Raw genomic sequence first — 25551 nt, forward strand, 5'->3', positions numbered from 1 at the left:
CTTAAATTTTCGAATCCCAATATTAGAGCGACCTGTGGCTGATTTTAAAATTTTTTAGCGGCGGTTTAAATTTAAGCCGCGGCTTAAATATGGTTGGTTCCACTTAAAATTGTATTAAATGTTTTAAGAATTTAAGCCGGCGCTTAATTTAAACCGGGTTTTGGCAGATTTAAACCGCGGCTCAAATTCTTTAAATTCCATCTCTGATTAGAAAATCAGAGTTTGCTTCAAAGACACAATTCCTTTCCCTTAATAAGAGGATTTTCAAGCCACTTGTAAAACCTATTGTTGTATTTCAACACAAAATACACGTACATGTATTACATTTCGTCTTCCTTAAATCACTTTTAAAAGATTTCATGAACAATTATTAATCACATGGATGTTACGTTAACATTGAAATCATGTCTATCTTATTTTTGATTCGTATTTTTGTATATTTAAACCTAATTTAATGTTTTTTGTTTCAGATAAATATGACAGAAAGATAATATTGAAAGATGAATCTCAATAAATATATTTGTGAATAGTTTTTAAGTTTAACAGGATGCACAGTCCATACAACTATACCAAGACTCAGGTCAGATATCACTATAGTTTCAGTAGAAGTAAATATTTTCATTTACTGATAGCGCCGATTGAAGGATTCATAACTCTGATTGGATAATGAGACAAATAGAAAGATAGATGTTACCGTCATACTATTTCTATTGGTTCAGAAAAGACAACAAACACATAGCTGAACCCTGATTGGATCAGGCGTTAATGGACTCGGCATACTAGAGTGATATAGAGATGAATCAGGAGTTCAAGGGGGTTTAATATGGAACCTGTAAAAGGACTTTAAGCGTAATTTTAGTAACTCTCCCTACATAGATGGCAATGTCTGATTCACCACAAGGTGGAGGATATTATTGGTTTTAAGTTTCTAGGCAGTAAAATGCCCAGAACACAATGAAAATAATTTAAAATTAAAAACATTTATTAATAATACTTACATACTTTATTACATTTATTTATGCATTTAATTTTTTTTTATTTTGAAATAGTGGGGTGAATAAAATAATTGAACAACCTCAGACCAATAAGTTTTGAGTTATATACAGTGAATATTCGGAGCCGGAAATAGATCAGATGGAAAAACGAGGATATGTAAAAAATGCCCTACTTCACTAAATAGCTTTAGATACCCATTGTGGTTCAGATATTCATTGTGGCTCAGATACCCATTGTGGTTCAGATATTCATTGTGGCTCAGATACCCATTGTGGTTCAGATACCAATTGTGGCTCAGATACCCATTGTGGTTCAGAGACCCATTGTGGTTCAGAGACCCATTGTGGCTCAGATGCCTATTTCACGGGTACAGTTGTGCATTGGATATTCCATACCTAAATTGAGTGTCACACTTCTGTATGCCGAGTCCATTAGCGCCTGATCCAATCAGGGTTCAGTCATGTGTTTGTTGTCTATTCTAAACCAATTGAAATAGTATGGCGGTAACATCTATCTTTCTATCTATCTCATTATCCAATTAGAATTAATTCAGTGTTCAGTTTTAGTGATATACTTAAATATTAGAATGTAATTTAAAATAATTTAAATGAGTTCCAATTGTAAAACAAAAAATTTGAAAGGGTTTATTCGACAAAACTAAATTTATGGCATCTTGTTCCAATGAAGAGCTAACAGACCAAACCCAAACAAAACTAAATTTATGGCATCTTGTTCCAATGAAGAGCTGACAGACCAAACGCAAACAAAACTAAATTTATGACATATTGTTTCAATATAGAGCTGACAGACCAAACTCAAACAAAACTAAATTAATGGCATCTTGTTCCAATATAGAGCTAACAGATCAAGCTCAAACAAAACTAAATTAATGGCATCTTGTTCTAATATAAAGCTAACAGACCAAACTCAAACAAAACTAAATTTATGGCATCTTGTTCCAATATAGAGCTGACAGACCAAGCTCAAACAAAACTAAATTAATGGCATCTTGTTCTAATATAGAGCTAACAGACCAAACGCAAACAAAACTAAATTAATGGCATCTTGTTCTAATATAGAGCTGACAGACCAAACGCAAACAAAACTAAATTAATGGCATCTTGTTCTAATATAGAGCTGACAGACCAAACTCAAACAAAACTAAATTTATGGNGAAATTAAGGATCGCCCAAACTGTCATTAAAAAAATCCTATCTTTCGGCGTCACGTAAAGATCGTAATAAGCATGAATTACTAAAATGAAGAGATCAAACATGGGTCATCTAACTTAATTAAAAATGCCCACATTAGATATCGAGATCAATCGTTCAAGATTGAGAATACTGAACACAAAAATTTTCACCTTTGACCCAAACATACTTTTCTGGATAAAAGGGTTTATCATTCACAAAGCATAATTAGCATTTGGCAAAAAAAACATGCTCTGTCGTAGACATAGACCAACTCATGCATAGTGAGAACAAAATATTTTATAGTGACAAACTAAAAATGGCCAGTTTCTAGTGGAAAAGTGGAAAGTTAGTGCTATGCTAATTTAAAATGATCATTATCAACATGATTCCCAAATCTTCTGATAATCAGATAGAAGAAGTTCATCAAGAACAGCATAAGCATCTGTTTCGTCAACAGATTTCAGTAGAGTATCTATATATTTATATATTTTTTTGTACTAAAAAAATTAATTGATCGACTCAGGAGACTCTACAAGCCCTCAAAAATGAACCAATTGGTCAAAATTTATGTCCTTGCATTTGCATTGAGAGTTTTTTGTTAAATTTGTTTTCTAAGAAGATGAACAATACAATTTCCTTTCAGTGGATTTGGTGTAGTTATAACGCATTTTATTTTTATATCATACGTTATATGTAAAGATACTATTCCACTATTCCAGCTAAAGAGTATTCCAGTAACTTGGCCCTGACTTTACATTCACATTTTATTAGGATTACTTCTTTGTTCTTTCTCTTTAGAAATTTGTTTTTGCGGGATGGGATGGGAAGTGTGTGATACCAGTTCTCGTTAGCTCACTAAAGTTAAGCACACTTGTCCACAGCTAGGAACTGGATTGGTGTCCAGACTGGTGTTCACGGGGATTCCCGTACTCTCCCACAAACCTGTGGTTTCAAAAACATCTGAAGCCGACATCTGGTTAACTAGTTATGACCACCTGGCGGATATAAGGAGGACAGCTCTCGCAGCGAAAGGGTGCGTGCGTTCTACTCAACAAGAAAGAAGCTTTTAGTGGATTTATTTAAGTGAATGATGATGAAGAGAAGAAAGGTGCACCTGGAGGTATCCAATCCGGGCTTACAAATAATTGGGAGCAATGTGTGTGATGTTTCCTGTCTGTAAGGCACCCGGGCTTCATTCCATTATATCATAATACCTGCACTCTATTATTCTTAGGCCTGAAGCCCCTAGGCACCCTCTTCTCAACATGAATGAAGCATGGATGGATGAATGTGCTGCCAGATTACAACCCCTGATGTATCAATAGAAAACCAAAACAAAACAAAAACTTTCGCAACAGAAAAATTCCGAGATTTGATCTTAACAACCCAATCATGTCCTAGGGATAAAAAATCTCTTAAAATTTAGTTTTTCTTTTATTTTTGTATTTTCATAATATATACATATATATATATACTTGTAGGAGAGCTGTCAGGAGGAAAGAAAGGCATGGATTTTCTTATTAATCAGCTGCTCATCATACTTTGGTCTTCTAATCATTGTGGTTTTTTTCACACTCCTATCAGGTAAAATATAGTCAAGGAAATGAACATGTATTTATAAAGTGATATTTAGAGAGCAAGGGAATAGGAAGACGACATTATGGCAATATATAATTCTATTTGATGTTGTTACAAAGCAAAAGGTCTCACTTAATCATTAATTTAGTGTAATGGGTCTGTTTACACTCCACATTGTTGTGTCTCATGCTCATTGAACTTTTTAAAGCTTTAAATTGATTTTAAAAGTCGTCTTCTTATTACAGACTTGTCTGGTTATCACTGCAACGGAATTTATCATTATATGACGTAAGAATAAAAATTATTATTAAATCTATAAAAGAATCTAGCGTAAAGAAAAGCGTTTATTTCTTACTAAAAATATCAATAGACCCTAAGGTACAGTTTTAAAGGTTCCTAAAAATTTGAAGTTTTATGTTTTTTTTTATTAACTCCCCCAAGATTGTAAGATTGCAAAATGTTGTATCTAAACATACTTTGCTTGCCTGGGTATCTCTTTGTATCCAATAAACGTCTAAACCGATCGGGCCCAAATTTGGTGTGGGACCCCTAGGAAGGTTTATGAATGCTCAGAATTACGAAAGCTTTTGATTTTTGTAAAATTTTAAAAAATGCGGGAGAAAAAATGAAATCTGCTAACTTTTTTTATTGTTTTACAAACTGTACTAAGAAAAGAAGCTCACAAATAGAGCCACAATTAAAGTCAATATAGAGGATGGGCGCGAAGCGCCCTAAAATCATAGTAAATAAAATAAGGAAAGCAATCCCTTTAATTAACTTATTCGAAACCAGAGGTAGGACCCTTAGTAATTAAAGTTTACATTTGAAATATAAAGTTTTCAAATCATTATTTCTACTTTTAACTTCATGGTCCGGGAAATTTATTTAAATTTATGGAAATATGTTTAACCCTATAAAGGCTGGGGGTTTGAATCCATATAAAGCCTCTCATAGAAAAAGCCCTTAACGTATAGTTCTTTAATGTAGTTTTTAAATCTATAGCTTCAGTCACAAAATAGGTCTTACTATTTTAGATTTTTTTTGAACACCAACCAGACGCTTTACCGCCATGTTTTACCCTACCATGTGCATCAAAACAAATGTTTACAAAAAAACCTTTAAATTACTTTTCCCTAAAGTCTAAAAAAAAACATAGTGATAGTGTCAAAAATTAGAGTACCAAGGAAAAAATTAGAGATACGCACTCCCCCCTCCTCTCCCCCCCCTCCCGCCTGTTTAGGGTTAAGAGAACTGCACTTTCCTGTTCCTGGATAGAATAATGGGGAAAAGAAAATTTCTAAACATTTTCTTTTTTCTTACATTTTCAAGAACAAAGGACCTATCTACCTCAAGACTTGTCCCGTTTACAAAACTAAATTTCTTTGCAACCTGGAGCCACGTAGACCAAGCTACAGGGATTATAAATTTAGTGTTTGGCGAGTGTTCAGTTACTTTTTGGATTTGTTTTGCAGTGGTAATAATAGTTTTTTTAGTAACATTTTTATCTCTGAACCGTTGCTCTTCAAGCAGCCATTTTTTTAAAATTGTATTTCGTGGATTTTTGGGTTTGAATTTGCACATTTCAAACCATGAATTTTACTGAATTAAAAAGTCATGATTTGAAAAAAAAGAAAGTTTTACATCAATAAAAGTATTCTAGAAAATTAGAATTTTAGATTTTTATTTTCTTTGGTTCTAACATATATAGGTGTTTAAAGGTCACTGATAGCAACACAAATATGAAATAAAAAAGTAGAAAAAAATAGAAAACACAATACACTCAGTAATACAAATATATGCTTAGAACTGTTCAAACAATTTTGGTTTTCAATTTACATCGGCAAACAAAAGTAAAAAAAATGCAATTTTTCTGACATATATTTTAATCAAGAGGAGGTGCTTTAAGCGTTAAAATTCGGTAGTGCATCCCGCATTATATACGATAAAAATTCTTGAAGTTAAACTTTTTCATTTTTCCCGTTTCCTTTCAAATTCTGGAAACTCTTAGTTTTATGAAATTAAAAAAAACACAATTGTTCCTTAGAATGAATTAAAATAAGCAATTTACGATAAAATAAAATAAAATGAAGCAAAGAAGTCTGACCGCGTCAACCTTGTTGCACTATAGTCCTGTCCATAGAGCTAGGTACAGTACAAACTGGGACCGGAAAGGTTGACCCGGCTCGGAAATTGAAATGTACTACGGCTGCCCAAAAAAAAGAGATATGGTTGAAGTTTCAGTAAAAACAGCTAGGTTATATTTTTGGTTAAAAACGATTAATCTTTGGTTGCAAATGTTTATATTTTCATCTAAAATGAATTAATCTATAGTTGAAAATGGTTAAGTTTTGAGTAATTTTATTTTTCGTTTTTTACATTTTTAGACGTTTCTTTTTTAAGGTTATATCAAAACGCTAAAACTTCCACGCCCATTAGCTCTATTCAACTATTAATATTGTTTGTTTTTGATTATTATATGTTTAGTTGTAGAGTGTATAAGTACATATCTCGAATAGTGTTTAAATGAAAGGACAGTGCAGGAAAAGCATAATTATACATCATTGAATAAAATTTGAATAATACAATTCAATTAATGTTTTTAAACTCAACAAAGAAATTGCTATACACAGTATACAAACCATACTACCCCCACCCCCTACCTTCTGGTTCGTTCTAATTTATATTGTTTCTGTTGCTCGTTTTCTCTTCTTTGTTCGTGTTGTCTCTTTTGTCCGTATTGTCTCTTTTGTCCGTATTGTCTCTTTTATCCGTGTTGTCTCTTTTGTCCGTGTTGTCTCTTTTGTCCGTGTTGTCTCTGTTGTCCGTGTTGCCTCTTTTGTCCATATTGTCACTTTTGTCCATGTTGTCTCTTCTGTCTTTGTTGTCTATGTTATGTTCTTTTGTTTTTGCATGGTCTGTTTTTCATGTTGTTTATGTTGTTTATGTTGTTTATGTTGTTTATGTTGTTTATGTTGTTTATGCTGTTTATGTTGTTTATGTTGTTTATGTTGTTTATGTTGATTATGTTGTTTATGTATTTTTATGTTGCTTATGTTGGTTATGGTCTGCATTTTCTTTGTAGTCTTTTTTTTTCTTTGTTGTCTAAATGATTTATTTTGTCGATGTTGTCTATGTTTTCTTTATTGTCTACGTTGACTGTAATGTTAATTTTCTCTATGTTCTCTTGTTGTATAATGTCTATGCTGTCGATGTTTTCATGTTGTCAAAATTCTTTATCATGTCATTGTTGTCTATTTTGTCTATATTTTGACTGCTATCTTTGTTGTCTATGTTGTCTTTATGTTATCTATGATAAATAATAAATAAAAATTAATTTTATTTCTATTTTTCAGCACTCTGCAAAAAGTTGTGCAAACCAACAGAGGTATGCCATAACAATTAATTTCTTTATGAAAATATCTTTATCTATTCAAATCATATTAAAATTTGTTCTTTTAAATTCATAGAACGAAGAAAAATGTGTGAAATAATTGTTTTAATATTGCAGGTCAAAGCTGAGTCCAATATAGAGCCTATAGCTGGGAGTAAGTTACCTTTCATAATTTCACAGAAATTTTCCTTTTTTGAAAAAACCTTAATCCAAAAAATGATTAAGTTTTCTTAGGCTATATTTAAAGAACTGCAAGACATAGTTGAACTACATAAACTAAGCTGAACCACTTCTAGCTTCAGTTTGCCCCGGCACAAAAGAGAAGTGGTTTAGCAATCTATACACAATTAGGGTTTCCACGAAATGGCTAAATCTTTTGCGCAAAATTTGCGCTATTTTCGCGCAAATTTTTTTTTTTCGAACTTTTGTGCTATTTTTGCGCATGAAACGCAATGAGTTTTGCGCTATTTTTTTTGCGCAATTTGCGCAAAACCGGAAATATTTTTTGCGAAAGTTGCGCATGAAACGGAATTTTAGTTTTGGGCAATTTTTTGCGCAATTTGCGCAAAACCGCAAGTTTTACACAAAATGTAACTATTTAGGCAAATTGTCAAAAATTGATATTCTAAGCTTAGAATTAAACAACTGAAGATTTATTCCATGCATAAAAAAATATTAACATACGAGTATGATAACTATTATACTACACTCCATTGGTTACTTCCAGTTACAAAAAGTTTAAATTAGAGAGTGTGAAACTTGGCAATGTTTTAATCCTATTAAATAATTTCAAGTGACCCTTAAAAGCTTTGCCTAATCAAGTATGAATTATATTCTTAAATTTTTTAAATCAAATTTCTGAAATCTTTTTAATCTCATATAAAATAATGCAAGAAAGTAACCAATGCCTGAAGAATCCACTTTTAGGAAATATGCATGTCCAAAACTAAAATTGTCGAGACTTTTACTGGACAATCTGTTTCGGATTTTGGTACAAAACCTTCCAGCTCTGGAAGAATTGAATTCTAAGAAACACACACCGTCACCAACCGTTTGATTTTCACGAAATTGCGGAATTGCGCAAAACTCTAGTTGCAGAATTGCGCAAAACTTGAGTTTCGCAAAAACGGTAAAGGGCAATTTTGCGCGAAATGACTTTTGCGAATGATTGCGCAAATTGTTGTTTTTTCGCGCAAAACTGATGCGCAAAGAAAGAAAAATTTTGCGTTTCGTTCCGCAAAAATTGCGCAAAAGTTTTGCGAATGGAAACCCTATACACAATGTAACTACTTCTTGGCATTCATTTAGTTCGGTCCATTAAGTTAAATGAATGCAGAACATTTTGAGAACTAATTTGTTTCTAACTTCTGGGAAATTTCATGTCCTATCTGTGTAATTTGTGGTGGATACTAATATAAAATCTAACATGACATATCATGTCCTATCTGTGTAATTTGTGGTGGATACTAATATAAAATCTAACATCACATATCATGTCCTATCTGTGTAATTTATGGTGGATACTAATATAAAATCTAACATGACATATCAGGTCCTATCTATGTAATTTATGGTGGATTCTAATATAAAATCTAACATGACATATCAGATCCTATCTAAGTAATTTATGGTGGATACTAATATAAAATCTAACATGACATATAATTTCCTATCTATGTAATTTATGGTGGATTCTAATATTAAATCTAACATGACATATCAGGTCCTATCTGTGTAATTTATGGTGGACACTAATATAAAATCTAACATGACATATCAGGTCCTATCTATGTAATTTATGGTGAATTCTAATATAAAATCTAACATGACATGCTCATGCAAAACTACAGGGGACCTGTAAATAATGATATGTTAGAAACCAGTAAATTCTTTTCTATCTGTTAAGATCATTTTCTAATCATGTCATTGAATTAAATCTCTTCCCTCATACATGTGCCAAACTTCTGGACCAAATTTGCTGATTTTTTTTCAAGATGTTTTTTTATTTGCTAAGATTTTTTTATTTCACGGGCAACGCCGGGCATTTTAGATTGTTACATAAAATATAAAGCAGACAATTTAAATTAAAGCTTACTTTATGAATTGTTCTAAATGTCGTCATATACGTCTGATTCTTTGTGTGTAACCGTGTAGTCTAGAAAAACTTAACCTGATTAATGTGACATTCGAATATTAATGCATTACTTTATAAAAAGGGTCATTATCAAAATATATTACTATAACTACACATATATATGTATATGTTTTGTTCACTGTATATTCTTTGTTTGATTTAACTTATTTATGAGTAAAAAGGTTTATTTAGATTATTCAAAAGAGTTTTGTTGTGCAATGCTTGTTTCCACTTAGTTGATAAAAAACAGCAAATAAATCTAATATTTCTGGTTTTCATTATTCCAGACATTTCTATTAACCAAAATATATTTTATATACAAGTTTGAAGGTAATTATAATTAATAGTGAACTTTTTTTGAAAAGCAGAAAGCTTGAAAATTTGTGTTCCAAACCTGGCACTCAATGTCAGGTTTTGGCCAAATTATGAAATTAAATATTTCCCCCCTGTAATAAAATATTCCTATACAGGGTTACTTTCTAAGGATAAGGCTTTAATGACGACCTGAAAATGTTAATTTTAACACTCTGAAGGTTGAATTTGGACTATTGTAGTTTTTTTAAATGTACATAAATGATCTGGCAATGATAGAAACTAGTTTACAGTTGAAGGGTAACAGAAAGAAACAATTTTAAACATTAGTCTTTCTGTATACAGTCAGTAATTTCTGAAGTCTCATTAATTGCAAACAGTCAGTTGTTTCTGAAGTCTCATTAATTGCAAACAGTCAGTCGTTCCTGAAGTCTTATCAATTATACACAGTCAGTCGTTCCTCAAGTCTCATTAATTGCAAACAGTCGGTCGTTTCTGAAGTCTTATCAATTATACACAGTCAGTCGTTCCTGAAGTCTTATCAATTATACACAGTCAGTCGTTCCTGAAGTCTCATTAATTGTAAACAGTCAGTTTATAATGGATTAGACTTTAGGAACTAAAGAATTATCAATTATAAACAGTCAGTCGTTCCTGAAGTCTTACCAATTGCGGATAACCCTGTATAAATCTTGTTTTATTAATCAAGGTTCCTTCCGGTCGGAAGTACGAGAATGGGCGACCAGTCTTATTTCCGGGCAGACCACAACAGGTATAACTGCACACTCAACGGAATAGAAGAGAGTATGTACGCATATATCCGAGGTATATTTCCGGTCAGCAGGTTCTCGCTGAACTAAATAGAGGAGTAAATGTCCGTGTATATCCAAGGTATATTTCCGGTCAGCAGGTTCACGCTAAATTAAATAGCGGAGTAAATGTCCGTGAATATTCAAGGTATATTTCCGGTAAACAGGTTCTCGCTGAACTAAATAGAGGAGCAAATGTCCGTGTATATCCAAGGTATATTTCCGGTCAGCAGGTTCACGCTGAACTGAATAGAGGAGTAAATGTCCGTGTATATCCAAGGTATATTTCCGGTCAGCAGGTTCACGCTAAACTAAATAGAGGAGTAAATGTCCGTGAATAGTCAAGGTATATTTATGGACAAACCACAACAGGTATAACACGATGAACTAAATATAAGAGAGTTTGTTCGCATATATATATCTAAGGTATATTTCCGGTCAGCAGATTCACGCTGAACTAAATAGAGGAGTAAATGTCCGTGTATATCCAAGTTATATTTCCGGTCAGCAGGTTCACGCTAAACTAAATAGAGGAGTAAATGTCCGTGAATATTCAAGGTATATTTCCGGGAAAAGAAAAGCATGAGGTTTGCCCTGAACTAAACAGGGTTGTACAATATACATTTCCGTATATATCCAAGGTATATGTTTCCGGACAAAGAACAACATGTACATGCTATACTTGAAATAATTGTACATGTAGCTTTTTATCAATATATACAGTGTAGACTTCAGACCAGGTAAAGCTGTACATGTCCTTTTTAAGCATTATTTACGTTTGACAATTTAAAGTTTTTGGTGAAAAAACATGAAAGATTTAAGAAGTAAAACTGGTAGAACTTATACAAAATTACAAAAATCTTCCCGATTAAAACGATTCCATGTGAAAAACGGAAAAAGATATGCAGTTCTCACAGATCAACTTGTACATTTGTACGCTTTTATAAAATTCAACGTAACTAGATTTGCACTCCACTGACAATTCTACCTTGTTCAAGTGTAAGTACTAATAATTTGCGAACATTTTAACGATATCAACGTTATTGATTGGTAGGTAAATATTACAGGAATGTCGTGTAATACTATAATTATAAACATTACTTATGTTAGTATACATTAATTGATGAACAGAAAGCTCATGAAATACATGTTTTACAGAATTCGACCCAATTTAAAAAGCCACATATATGTTTACTTAAAACATGAATCACTGGAATACAGAAATAAGGAAAAATTGGTTAAAACCACATTAAATGGAAGATACAAGAAAGATCAATGGAGGTAGTTTTCTTTATTGCTACTATTGGTACCGTTTTAATTGAGAAACCGCTGTTCTTACTTGAAATTACGTCACAAGACCCATTAAATACATGTAAAGGCTCAAGGTATTTAATAACACTGGTTTTCATCTAATTTCTATTTTGAAAAATGAAATCAATGCATTAAAAATTAATTTTTGAAAGTCAAAATTATTTAGAAATGTTTTTTTTATTGTTGTACTGATCATGAAATCCACAATTAAGTAATTATTTTGAACTAAATTTAATTTTTGAAAAATGGCTCGAGCAATTGCTAAAGTCGACCTTAGAAACAGATAAATTATATGCATTGGAATTTTTATAATAACGATTGTTTTGCGAAAATATAATGTAAAGTTTTGTGCCGAAATCTGAATTCCATCTTCACAAAAAGTATTAAGAACAGATTGCGAATAAATTTCGTCTGATGCCTGTAAGAAGAAGAATATATTTATGAAACATAATGCGGCAAAACCCTACACAAAAACTAAACTATTTTATTAAAAATAAGCAGCAGACGAATTTTGAGAAAATTAATAACAAAACTTTAACATTAAAGAGACAGTTATGGTAATTTCAAGAGAGTGGCCATTTATTTTTAAAGGGTTGTCTGCTACAAACCTTTGCCTGATCAAATGTGATAGAGATATCTCGTCTTTTTTTCTACAAAATTAATATTTGTCATGAAAATACATAAAAATCTTTATATGTTTATTTGCATGCTAACCAAAACTACTATATCTCACAATAATTATTACATAACTGTTTAAAGGGCAACGTTGAAAATTGAACATGGATCCGGGGTCACTTGAAATCATAATGACATTCCCTTTAAATATTGTATATTAAATTAATTGAACATAAAAAGTTTTATGAAACTATTGTGTATTTTATCATTCTTCCTCACTTCATTGTGAATTTCATAATTAACTTGCTATAAAGTAATCATCGTGCTATAAAGTTAAATTAGCTGTACATTAAAGCACGTGTGCTTTAAAGTTTTGATTGGTTACCGGATTTTTTCCAAAAACTGTAGGATAATTGCAAAATATTTTTTTTCCAATTGAAATGAAAATAAAATTGAAATCAAATTTGTAATTTGACTTTTTTGTCTCAATTCTTATTTAGAAATAGCCATTGAAATAAGTAGTAAGTACACAAACGTTTCATAAAGTTATTTATAAACTATTCTTTTGGCACGACGTATTATAAAGTTTTTGGACTTAAATTTTCGCTATATCTCGAAGGTTTTTTTTAGATTTTATCTTGTCCCTCTAAAAAGGCTTGAACCTTCTCGATAAAAAAAAAAAACAAATTTCTGTCCAAAAATTTGTTAACACTGCGAACCAAAATAATAGTGTTATAAATAGTTAGTTCAATCTTACAGTTCACGGGATTTTTTTGTGTATCCCCTTCGTAATGACATGAGTTTACCACAGAATAAAGAATATTATAGAGAGTGAAATATTGGTGAAAAAAATGATGTAAAACCGCCATCTAAACTTCTGCTTTAAAATGTTTTGAACCAAGGAAGGATACATTGTAAGTGAATCTTGATGCAAAGATGACAATGCTCGATTAACAACGGTACCCTAAACATCTTCATCTGACCAGAAGTGTGTAAGATAACGTCGTTTTTCACACTCAAAAACTGTTTTTTTTTTCTGTGAATTTGTCCGTGCTTCTTTCACGCAAGAAATGCGCAAGTAACTTTCGCAGAGAACCTGCAAATGAAATTTAGCATTTTAAAACATCAAATACACTGATATCTAAATCTAATGCATACCTAACCAGACAACGCTTTCAAGGACAGCGTTGTACATCGGGCATTAGGGTGTTTGCATGGAGGGTCACTTAAAGTCCGACAAAAACTTGTAACTTTCATCTTTTTAATATTCTCTACTCTGTGGAGTTTACCCAATTACCTGTGTAAGGGGGAGAGGAGGGAGAAGAAGGGGAAGGAGATGCAGAGCAAGGAGGGAAAGTAGGAGAAGGGAAACGTGGCGGACAGTACAAAGAAATGAATGATGAAAGAATAGGAGGGAAAGAAAAGAAACTTGGATTAGGAGGTGTGGGCTGCAGGGGGTGATTGATTTTTAACTCTAATCTCTTGATTTTTTACTTTAATCTCTTGATTTTTAACTCTAATCTCTTGATTTTTAACTCTAATCTCTTGATTTTTAACTCAAATCTCTTGATTTTTTACTCTAATCTCTTGATTTTTACTCTAATCTCTTGATTTTTAACTCTAATCTCTTGATTTTTAACTCTAATGTCTTGATTTTTTACAATTATAATCTCTTGATTTTTTAACTTTTTAATTAAAATTAAATTGCCAATCTGAAAATCTAAATCATGTATCAAGCATGTTTTGAACACTTTTTTACTTTGAGTAAAAAATTTGGAATTTTTGAATTGCTAAATATCGTTTGCGATTATGGTTTGGGATTGCGTCGTAATTAAAATAAGGCAAAAACTCTTGATTTTATAAAAAGAGAGAAAAAATCGATAACCTTGAGTGTAGGTGTGTACTTTGAAAAGCACGGTGTATTTTTTTAATGTATTTTTATTTGTGCACACTGTAAGAAGAAATCCTATTGGTGTCTTCCATACAGAAGATAGATTGATATATAAACAAAACTTTCTAGGATTATAAAGTGAAAAGGAATTGTTTTTTTTTATAATAAACTCTGATTTAATAATCCCTAATTCTGTCGTAGACATTACATATTTCAAACTATGAAATATTCTGTTTGATCAAATAATTTAAGTTTGAAATATCAAAGGTTTTCAAAATCAGGTTGAAAAGTTCTAAGTCTGTGCTTCTTATGGGCAGATCCTTTGTCCAAACCCCACTCAATCGGGATTACCCATGGGACTATGTACTGTATATTTTCAGTCTAGTACTTCAAATGGACCGGAGTTTTCAGCGATGCTTTTAAAGCAGATTTCATAAAACTTTGTTTAAAGATCAATAAGGAATATTTAAAATAAATTTTACAGAACAAACAGACTTTTATGGTGCGTTTTTAATGTGCATATTTGAAAATGTACCATACTGCTATGAGAGCACACTAGGCATTTTACAAAAAAAATCAATAAACACTTTTTGCAGAATGCGTAGATAAAATTGTTTACGATCAATATTTCCTATCTTTATGAAGATGGGTTTTTTGAACGCCGAGTGCTTCTGTGCTAAATGTTTGAGTTTTCAAAAGTAGATTAGAGTTATAATGAAGCATGTTTTAATATCATAGTTTAGGTGAAAAAGATGGTAAAATTATTCAAAGAAGACTTTCCATTTCAATTTTGATTTCTACCAAGCTTGCAAACAGCAGAAACACTTGAACATTTAAGAGAAGTTGTTGATTAACAACTTCACTTTGTAAACTTGTATTCTGAAAAATGCTTATTAAGGATCAAATTATTATTATTAGAAGTTGTCTTTGTTGTATTGATATAATCGTTGACCTGCACTGTATTAATAAGAATGAAAGAAAAAAATACAAATTATTAATATTAAAATACTTTTATTTTGTTTATATAATAATTTAAAGTCTTTTCATGACTGATCTGATAGGTTTACAGTTTGGTTTTAAAATTGATTGGCAGAACAACAGAATTATTAAGTTCGTTCAATACCGAAACTGAATGGACGTATAAGACTGATTGTTCCTTTGTTCAAGTGTTAGCATGGCACATGATTATGATAGATAGTACAAAGTATTTACCGTATACGTTCAATGCCGCAACTAATTTTATCTGTTTTCAGGAAGACTGTTAGTCGTCTTTATTTACGCCTGCAATGTTTGTGCAGTTATTGTTTATATGATTGACACATCATCAGGTAATATTTTTAGAGATAATAAAATGACTTAAATCCATGCTTTTTTCGTTTTTTAGTGTTGTGAAACTTTTGATCAAGATGAAATATCTTGAAGACCTACGAATCTATATATCTCCTATTTCATATTTCGCGGTCATTGTCATAACCTGCAGTGATAAGTTAATACTTTATCCTCAAATCTTAAAGTGTCCACATTGGATATCGATATCAAGTGTCATATAATATCGACAATGTAGGTACAAAAAATTTCCTACCTGTGTTAATTGCATTCTTTTTCAAAAAGTTCTTGGGATAATTTTTTTTTAACAGAATTAAGAACGAAAAAGGGGTCGAATAAAAATCTTAAATTTAACTCTTTTTTCTTACTTTTTCTTTATATATTTCAGGCTTGATGGAAGAATGCATAACTTGGGTGGATTCAATTACACTTCAGGTTCAAGTATTTATAACTATTAGAAACTTCTATCATTAGTTCTCCATCAACTCAAATTAGGTTGGTTCGCAAGTCTTAGAAATTTTTTTTGACAAGCCAAACATAATTTTTATATTTATATTATCTTGATAGATTTTTTCAATTCAAACTAAATATTAACATTACTTCGAAAACATGTTTTTATCTTACTTTTCTTAACTTTCTGATCGATTAAAATATGTTTGATTAATTCAAATGCATTAACTTTAAAGAGAGATTTTTTAAAATTTCCATCTTTATATAAATTTGGCTTGTCTGTTTTTGTGGGACATCACGTGACCACAGGGAAGGTTTAGGAATGATAAAAAATTTTTAGAAATGTGTTTTAAAGGTTTTTAATTTTGTAAAAAAAAAATTTTAATTCTTGAAAATCCGCGAATTTTTTTTTAAATCCGCAACATTTTTTTCTTCTTTGTTTTAAAATGTAAACAAAAATAACATGTTCACAATTTAAATAGAAGCCTAAAAGCCTAGGAAAAGAAAGCAAAGAGCCTTGAATTTCTAGTTTAAGAAATATATTTAAAAAATTTTTTTTTTTATTTTATTGGGCGTAATAATTCCCAAGCCATCACAGTTTAACCCGATTCGGCCTACATAATGGTCAAATTCGAATTTGGTCCGGTTCAAATTCGAATTTCATGCATATTTCCTTTTTTATACACAATAAAAAAAGTGAATTGGTTTTCTCAGCAATATTTCTTGTAGACTTCTAAATGGAAAAGTTCCATTTTACCATTTGAAATGATTTAATGGAATACGGAAGACATGCTTTAAAAGGAAAATGATTTATGCATCACATTTGAAATGTAAAAAAGTCTTTGAATATTATATTCATATTTTTACCATGTGGTAACATTTGTAACACAATTTCCCCTTTTTATCAAAATGCAAAACTATTTTATATTTCGAGCAAAAAGAGAATAAATTGATCAACTTTAAAAACTGACAAGAAATACACTTAAATAAATTTTTAATAAAACAATTTTAAAACAGAAACTATACTTGTTTAAACTTTCAATACAGAATGGTAAATATTCTTTCCGATTTTTAAATATTTATAATTGTATCTTATCTGTTGCCTACATAATTTGTTTTTCTTTTTAAAAAATTCTTTATAGGGAATTCGGTGATTTTATATTTGAGCTTGTCATGTTTTTCAAAAATATGTTGATCATTTTAAAATTTAAAAATATTTTTGAAACTAAAAGAAATAGTTGACACGTTAAAAAGCAAAATCATACAAAATTTGTTGCAGTTAAAATTTGTTCAGGCTATGTCTTTAACCCAATTTTTTACTAATAAAGATTGCGGGGGGGGGATGTTTTCCAACCCCCTTTTGGTTTTGCCTTTAGAGTTGAGATAGGTGAGTGTGATACATGTCCCTAGTTTTTTTTAAACACTGACCCGTCCTTTGACTATTCTCCACCCTCCCCTATGCATAAAAAAGTAAATTTTGTTCACAACTATGAAGTTTGAAAAGTGAAAAAAATTTAGCGTTACATTGTCAGTCGTTTTTAAGTTATTTAGAAAAAATACAGAGTGGGTAACCCCTCCCCCAATCGTGATAAGCTTATACGATAAATCTCTTTTTTACTTTTGAAAAAAGAAGCAAAAACAATGTATGTTTTACAGATAGACTTTGCTCTGAGTGTAATCTTCATCCTTCATCATTTACTTCGGCTCCTTGCATCTTCAACAATTCTATCTTTCCTCCTAGAGATGGTTACTATAGTAGACTACTTTACTATACCTCCTCTACTAGCATCTATATGGATGGGTAGAACATGGATAGGACTCAGGTATATACTTTACTATACCTCCTCTACTAGCATCTATATGGATGGGTAGAACATGGATAGGACTCAGGTATATATTTAACTATACCACCTCTACTAGCATCTATATGGATGGGTAGAATATGGATAGGACTTAGGTATATACTTAACTATACCTCCTCTACTAGCATCTATATGGATGGGTAGAACATGGATAGAACTCATGTATATACTTAACTATACCTCCTCTACTAGCATCTATATGGATGGGTAGAACATAGATAGGACTCAGGTATAAAATTAACTATACCACCTCTACTAGCATCTATATGGATGGGTAGAACATGGATAGGACTCAGGTATGTACTTGACTATACCTCCTCTACTAGCATCTATATGGATGGGTAGAACATGGATAGGACTCAGGTATGTACTTGACTATACCTCCTCTACTATAGCATATGTATGGATGTGTAGAACATGGATAGGAATCAGGTATATACTTTACCACCAAATTAATTTTCACATAATTTTGTTTTTCAAAATTAAGAGTTTTTATTGTCTTTCGTTTTCAGCTGGAATCAGCATTTTAAGAACTAAGTTGGTTCTTTTGATTTTATATATTTCTACCTTGTTTTCAGCAAAGTTGAAAAAAAAATATTTGTCTTTGTCAAAACTAGAGGCAAAACTTTAATGTTTGATCTTGTGACTAAGTCTTTAATTCCTATGTTAAGAATTCCATGATTTCACTTATCCCGATTGTTTTTTTTGTCTTATGTATATGGCCTAGCCCAACACTCAAGGCAATCTTGTTGAACACAAGTAAGACCACTAACTTTAATAGGTATGACGTGCAAGGAAGGCTAAAATTTAAAGATAACGCCAAAAAATGTTGAAAATCACTTATTTTAATTTTGGCAAGAATTCATATTTGACACATTTTATAACATCCCATTTTGAAGGGCTTTAAAAATAAATACATTTTAAATCTTAATTAATAAAAAAGTTATTTACAGTTTTTAATTTTTTCAAACACAGATCAATCCCCCACCCTATCCATAAAATAAGACAGTTAGCTTTTAATTTTGTCAATGTTGGATATCGAGTTCGGTTGAAATCTGAAAAGAACGTAAATTTGAGGTCATTGCAAAGCCTAGGCTTAGCTGGGTAATCAGCACAAAAATTCCCAGCTCTGGTGTGCATAATTTATACTGTTCTAGAGAGTTTAATAGGAAACTATTTTTCTCTAAGTTTTTTAAGCTGAAGAACGAAAAAGAGTGCATTTAACTACCTTAGAAGATAAAATAAAACCTTTTTACTTTTCTTGACGAGAGGTTGACATTGTACTTAACATTTCTGTTTAACATCATGAAAATTGAGTTAAGCCAAGTGTTCTGTATTGTAAGCATGAGGTTCTAATGTTGTAATCACAAATTACATATAGTCAGGACAAGAAAGGTAAATATATTTATATACATTTGGTTAAAAGACGTGAAAACGTCTGAATCAATAATTGCGGAGAATGACCCAAATATTTTTTTCACATGTTAGAAATCCGCGAAAATATTCTTATTTTAATCGACTAAGAAAACATTCTTGCAGATTAATCCATCAAAAAAAGGGGGCGCAATTTATGCCCTCGTGTTTTTGTGCCTAATAATTTTCAATATTTCTATCTGTGTAATCCATGGTTGATGTCCAACTACCTTCTGCCGGAAACCAGCCATAAATCCTGGTTTTCCAACTTCATGAGCTGAATACTTAAGTTTATAAAGTACAAGAAGAGGGATATTCTCAAAATAAATCATATCTTGTCATTTTATAAAACTCATATCCATGCACAACAATTTTTGATTTACAATTGAATATAAAAATAAAAAGGACTTAATTATTTGTCACAACCATACCTAGCTAGGCCTTAGATTTTTAACTTTTAAATTCTACTACTATACAGTCCTAATGAGAAAGACCAGGAATTAAATTACAATAAATCAGACGATTTAACAATCTAATTTTAAAAATATGATTGATGAAATGATAATCACAAATTTCCATAGTCCTTCCATTTCCAAAATGTGGTCTGCCTTTTCTGAGCATTCAAAACTGCCAGATATATATATATGAATATTAGTAATGTCGCCTGATTATCTGTCAATTAATTCCGGGTTTTTCTGATTATGTCTGTAGTTAAATTTTACATGTTTTTGGGTCATGCCATGCTCAGAATGGGCAGCTATATAGTTGACTTAAAACTGGCACGTTTTATCATAACAAAAGGGACTGTAAGCAAAATTTGAAGTGACTTCCATGCCTGATTCACATCAAGAATTTAATCCCAAAAATATAAAAAATGTATAAATGTTGTCCAGGTTTATGCGTTGTCTGGTGCTGACCCTGCTCCCAAATGTTCTTGTCTATCTACGGCTTCTCTCTAACTCAAGCTCAATTCGGCTATCGCAGGTTGGACAAGTGGGAAAAGGGAAAAAAAATTTGTGGAAAAAATCTTATTTCAAACTTAAATGTACTGAGCTAGGAACTTTAGAATGGTGGTTATCGAGATCAATGCTTGATCCTCTCTTTTTCTTAATCTCGAGACTAACCTAATCTTAAGTACTGAAAAGTGTATAAAATTTTACAGAAGCCGATAATTTGAAATTTTGCGCGTCATTTAAGACTAATATATAGAAACGGAGGGGACTCTCTAATTTTGAAAACCCGGTTTTTTATTGTTATGTACTTAATCCAAAAAAAGAGTGGATTAGCAAGAAATTAAAAGTAACCCTGCAAAGATGGCAATGTCCTATTTCCAAAGGTACCCTTGAAAGCTCTGTCTGATCAAGTATGAATTAGATAGCAATGTTTTTGTTGATTTTAACTGTTTATTGCTTATTTACATTTGAAATTTCTATATAAAAGTGACTTGCGCATTTCTTACCCTTAAAAATGGAGAAATTATTAGTACAAAACTTTTTTCCATATTTCAGATTAAGATTTCAAGGGTACTGATGTAAATCGAGCATTCCTATTTTTGCATAGAGGGTCACTTCCTATCATACTTACAGTATCTTTAAGTTTAAACCTAAGAGTTGGGGAAAGGATCATGTATTATGTTCAGATTTTTCATAGACCAATTTTAAAACCATCCCATTTTAAATATTGAAATTGAAATATTGCAAGAAAAGTTTTGAAAGGATTGCAAAAAGTACAACGCTATAATACTGTGTTCTAATTTTTTACTAATATTATTGATATGCATCATATGATGCATGTTTAATGTTTATACTTACCAATTTTTTTAAATAACTTTCAAATATGTAAAATTAAATGCATGATTCTTCTTAAAAATATAGAACATGAAAACTTGTGTTTGCTGGTCATAATATGTTCCTAATCCTTGTAAAACAAACTGCCGTTAGAAGTTCGAACTTGTTGATACAGAGTTATTTCATACAACCAGAAGAAATACACACAACTTACACTGCACTAAAATATCAAAATAGTTTTTAAAGGGACTGTGAGCGTAATTTCAAATGCTTCTTGCAATGATGACAATGCCCGATTCACAACAGTACCATTGAAACCTTTCCGCAATCAATAACGTGGAAGAACTTTTCATTTTTCTAGGTTTTCATTGTTTAATTCTTATTGATAGTTTTTTTTCTGCAGTGACTTTTGTAGAGAAACCACAATTGAAAATAATCAGTTTTCAAAATCATAAAAATTGATATCTAATTCATACTTGATGTGACAAAGCTTCTAAGGGTACCTTTGTAAGTCAAGGATTCTCATCTTTGCATAAAAGTCCACAATACTCTAACATAGTTTAATTATATAATAAAAAGTGGTAAATAAGGAAAACAAAAAAGTCCAGAAAAAGAATGTTCCAAAGTTTTCAAAAAAACCTTTTTTTGCATTTTCATTGAAGCAAATTCTTTCATCAACCAAATTCGAGTCATGCTGATAAAAACTGAGAAATATGAAACAGAAAGCAGAAAACATTGCAGATATCAGTTTAAAATACTATAAAATAGGTTATGTCAAGTTTCAGTACTGTAAAGTTAATTCCCCAAAGAATATTTTTAAGAAGTGATTTTATTTTTAAGAATTTTTTATCTATTTAAGTAAGGTGTTTTATTTTGTTTAGAATATTGTTTATCTTGTTTAATTGTCTGAAAAAATTTGGTTTATTCTAATTCTTAAGAAGAGAGCATACATATTTGTTGTAAATTTAACATTAGTTTGAATTTATGTTCTGATAAGAATGCATATAAATTTCATCTATGTATACATTAACTGCTAGATTTTGCCAAAAAAAAATTTGGTATCTCAAATCAATACTTACAAAAAAAATTGCGAAATATTAAGCTTAAAGATGAAGAACGAATTTTTCGATGCATTAGTAAATAGATGATATTTCATAATAGTTCTTACTCGTTTCATATGATAAACAATATACTTTGAAGGACTTTTTTTAGCCACTAGGTGCCTCTGTTCTCAATGCTTCTGGAATTCGACGTGGCATAGACTGTAACGACACCTGTGACCTAGCGACAAACAAAATCGTTGCTTAAAGTACATCATGCATGAAACAAATAAAAAAAAAATTACGAAATATTAACTTTATACTAAAGTACCGAAAAATGATCGATGATGACAGGTTGTAATATCTGGATGATGTGTAAGGAATTAAATTGATTTGTTTACTATCCGAGCTAGAAGAATGTTGCAACTTTCTGACTTTGTATGGACGCTACGTTCTTCAGTATGAGTCGTTTTCAACAATTTTGTCCTTATTGACACAACAGATATAAGTAAGATTTGTAGCGATCACATTGATAATTTTTTGCCGTAAGCCTATACCCCCTCTCATGTTTCACGAACACTCCCTTAAAAAAACATATTTCGATTAGTCTTTTTTTTTACAAAAGAATAAAAAAATATCTTCATAATGATGTATTGTAATCAAAAGTTTAAAAACTCGGATAGAAAGAATAAAATCAATTTTTATAAACTTAAAAAATGTAGGGTGCCGGAAAGCACACACAATTTATGGCGTTCTCTTAAACGTGTGAAAATAGAAGTAGGTTTTCATATATCTTTTTATACGGTTTGGACCATATTGAATAAATTATGGACTATGCTTGATATATTATGGTCTGCTCTTAGGTATTTATAATGCATGGAAATGAACAACACATTATTCTCAACTTTTTTTAATTGTAAATTGTTGGGAAAAATAAAAGTAGGTTTCGATAACATAGTAAAATAGATTATGTTGCTTAATCATCGCAATCCAAAGTGCTCAAGTTAGCTATCAGGATTTTACTAACAAATACACTTTTTATAGGATTGAATAACATATCTATAGGGCTAACATGAAAGAGAAAGTGAATGAGTAGGAATGCCAAGGAGTTCACTTCAAAGTTGACCCGGTCTTTAGAAAATGCATACTTTTTTATAATTTGCTACAGTGTAGATATGATTGTAATGTATTTATAAACAACAGAGAACTGGGAAATATTCCGCGAAATGAACATACGTTTCTTAAATAAATAGAAAATATAGTCAACAAACATGATTGAATCTTAATTTGCAAGAGTATAAACGAAAGAACAAATTCAACGAAAGGAATTTAAAAAGTTGTTATTAATAGCTTAAATTGGCATTTTTGATATTTAAAACAAAACAAAAAATTATTTATTGGACCTCACTATAAATACGTTCTAGCAATTAGCAATGACCAGTTGGAATGTTTGGTTCCATGTCACTTTCAAATAAATATAATTTAAGCCATGTAGTGTCAATGATAAAGTGATAACCATAAAACTCTGGAATAGAAAGACGATTTTCAAACTAAAATTTTGACTTTAAATAGTCCAATAAAGAAAAAATAGATTTTTGAAAAATAGAATTTAAAATTTTCTTAGACTTACTCTCAGACTACCCATGGGTTCCCTCAAAAAATATCAGATAATTTGGTCCAGCCGTATGGCAAACTATAGCTAGCATATATATATATATGAGTGAAGAGCTTTATTATACATCAACTAGAAAACTATTTGCTTCGAAAAATGAAGTTCAGTATTGCTTGTATGTAGTACACACCTCTGCCTCTTTAGTAAAAGTAAATTCAGCCTATATGAAGCATAAAGTCTGACCGCGTCAACCTTGTTGCACCGGCTAGTCCTGTCCAGAGCTTGGTACAGTACAAACCGGGACCGGAAAGGTTGACCCGGCTCGGAAATTCAAATATACTACGGCAGCCCGTCGTAGTATTTTTTTTGTTCTATGTTTTTTCGAATTCATCTCAATATTTCTGTTTATATATCTTTCTTTTTTGACGCAACATTTTTCTATTTTTATGTATCGGAGTCATCTCAAAATATCTGTATAAATGTATCTACTATCTATATAATGTTTTTACTGGGAACATTCTGAACAAGATTAAAATAATATTGGCGAAATATTATCTCTGAAACGGGCTCAAAATTCCATAATTGACAAAAAGTGGCCAACCCCCCCCCCTTGACCCCCCTTAAACAAAATTCGTTGTGGATTGTTTGTTTCTTCTTTTTTGTATTCAGTGAAAAGATCAGATGTTTCGCACAAAAATAATTTTCATTTAAATATCATGTGTCAAAAGGAAGGTTTACGTTACAATATAATCATAAGCCACGTATACAGAAGAAAGCATAATATTAGAACGTTTACGCTTTCAAATTTAAAACTGAAATATTAAATTTTGAAATAATATTTTTTTTAATTGAATTAAAGGCACTGTAGACGTAATTTCACGAGCCTTTCATTTAAAGAGCGTCATGTCAAATTCACAACAATATCCGTTAAAGCTTTGACTGATGCAGAATAAATCAGAAATCCAATATTGGGTTCTCTGCTAAAGTTACTTGCGGATTTCTTGCTAAAGAAACAAATGAGATATGTTGTGAAAAAATTGATCACTTTAAAGCTAAGAATCATATTCCTAATCATTATTGAGCAGATAAAGAATTGAAGAGTGCTAATGTGAATCAAACATATTTCTCATTATTGAGCAGATAAAGAATTGAAGAGTGCTAATGTGAATCAAACATATTCCTCATTATTGAGCAGATAAAGAATTGAAGAGTGCTAATGTGAATCAAACATATTTCTCCTGAAATTAAGGCTCACCCATAACTTGAGTGTGAGCATAATTTCAAGTGAACCCCAATATGAAGATGACAATTTACTATTCACAACGGTACCCTTGAAACATCTTTCTTATCAATAATGTGGAAGATATTGTCGTTTTACTAAGTTTAAATGTATTTGATTATAATAATTTCTTTGTTTTCCTGCTTTAGAAATGTACAAGTCCTTTTTGTGGAGAAATCACAACTGAAAATAATCACAATCATAAACATTGGTTTCAAATTCATACTTAATAAACAATTGAATTTTTAAAAAACTTAAAAGTGTTCCGTTTTGAATTTCTAGTTGTATCTAATATGCTGGGTGTATTACTCTGGTTTGCTGGGTTGTTTTATCTACTAGAGAATACAGGAGACCTGTTTAATGAATATATATATATATGTTTAGCTTGTATCTAATATGCTGGGTGTATTGCTCTGGTTTGCTAGGTTGTTTTATCTACTAGAGAATAGAGGAGACTGGTATCATGAATATATATATATGTTTAGCTTGTATCTAATATGCTGGGTGTATTACTCTGGTTTGCTGGGTTGTTTTATCTACTAGAGAATACAG

General features: G+C 31.0%; 1 protein-coding gene across 3 annotated transcripts; it reads left to right on the top strand.

Annotated features, from left to right (window-relative positions):
- Positions 1-474: 474 nt before the first annotated feature.
- On the top strand, positions 475-25549 carry LOC111699329 (calcium-activated potassium channel slowpoke). 3 transcript variants are annotated; one of them, XM_023469975.1, is made up of 11 exons: positions 475-580; positions 3671-3773; positions 7121-7152; positions 7276-7312; positions 10314-10376; positions 15484-15558; positions 15945-15991; positions 17663-17807; positions 17875-18231; positions 20175-20265; positions 25485-25549. In XM_023469975.1, the coding sequence occupies exons 1-9, from the start codon at positions 548-550 to the stop codon at positions 17943-17945; spliced, it is 606 nt and encodes a 201-aa protein (XP_023325743.1). In that variant the 5' UTR covers positions 475-547; the 3' UTR covers positions 17946-18231; positions 20175-20265; positions 25485-25549. The 3 variants fall into 3 exon arrangements, with proteins under 3 accessions (XP_023325743.1, XP_023325742.1, XP_023325741.1); XM_023469974.1 differs by lacking the exon at positions 25485-25549 and adding an exon at positions 25384-25470; XM_023469973.1 differs by lacking the exon at positions 25485-25549 and adding an exon at positions 25282-25367.
- Positions 25550-25551: the final 2 nt, after the last annotated feature.

Source organism: Eurytemora carolleeae, unplaced genomic scaffold (assembly GCF_000591075.1).
Source record: "Eurytemora carolleeae unplaced genomic scaffold, Eaff_2.0 scaffold344, whole genome shotgun sequence".
Lineage (NCBI taxonomy): Eukaryota > Metazoa > Arthropoda > Copepoda > Calanoida > Temoridae > Eurytemora > Eurytemora carolleeae.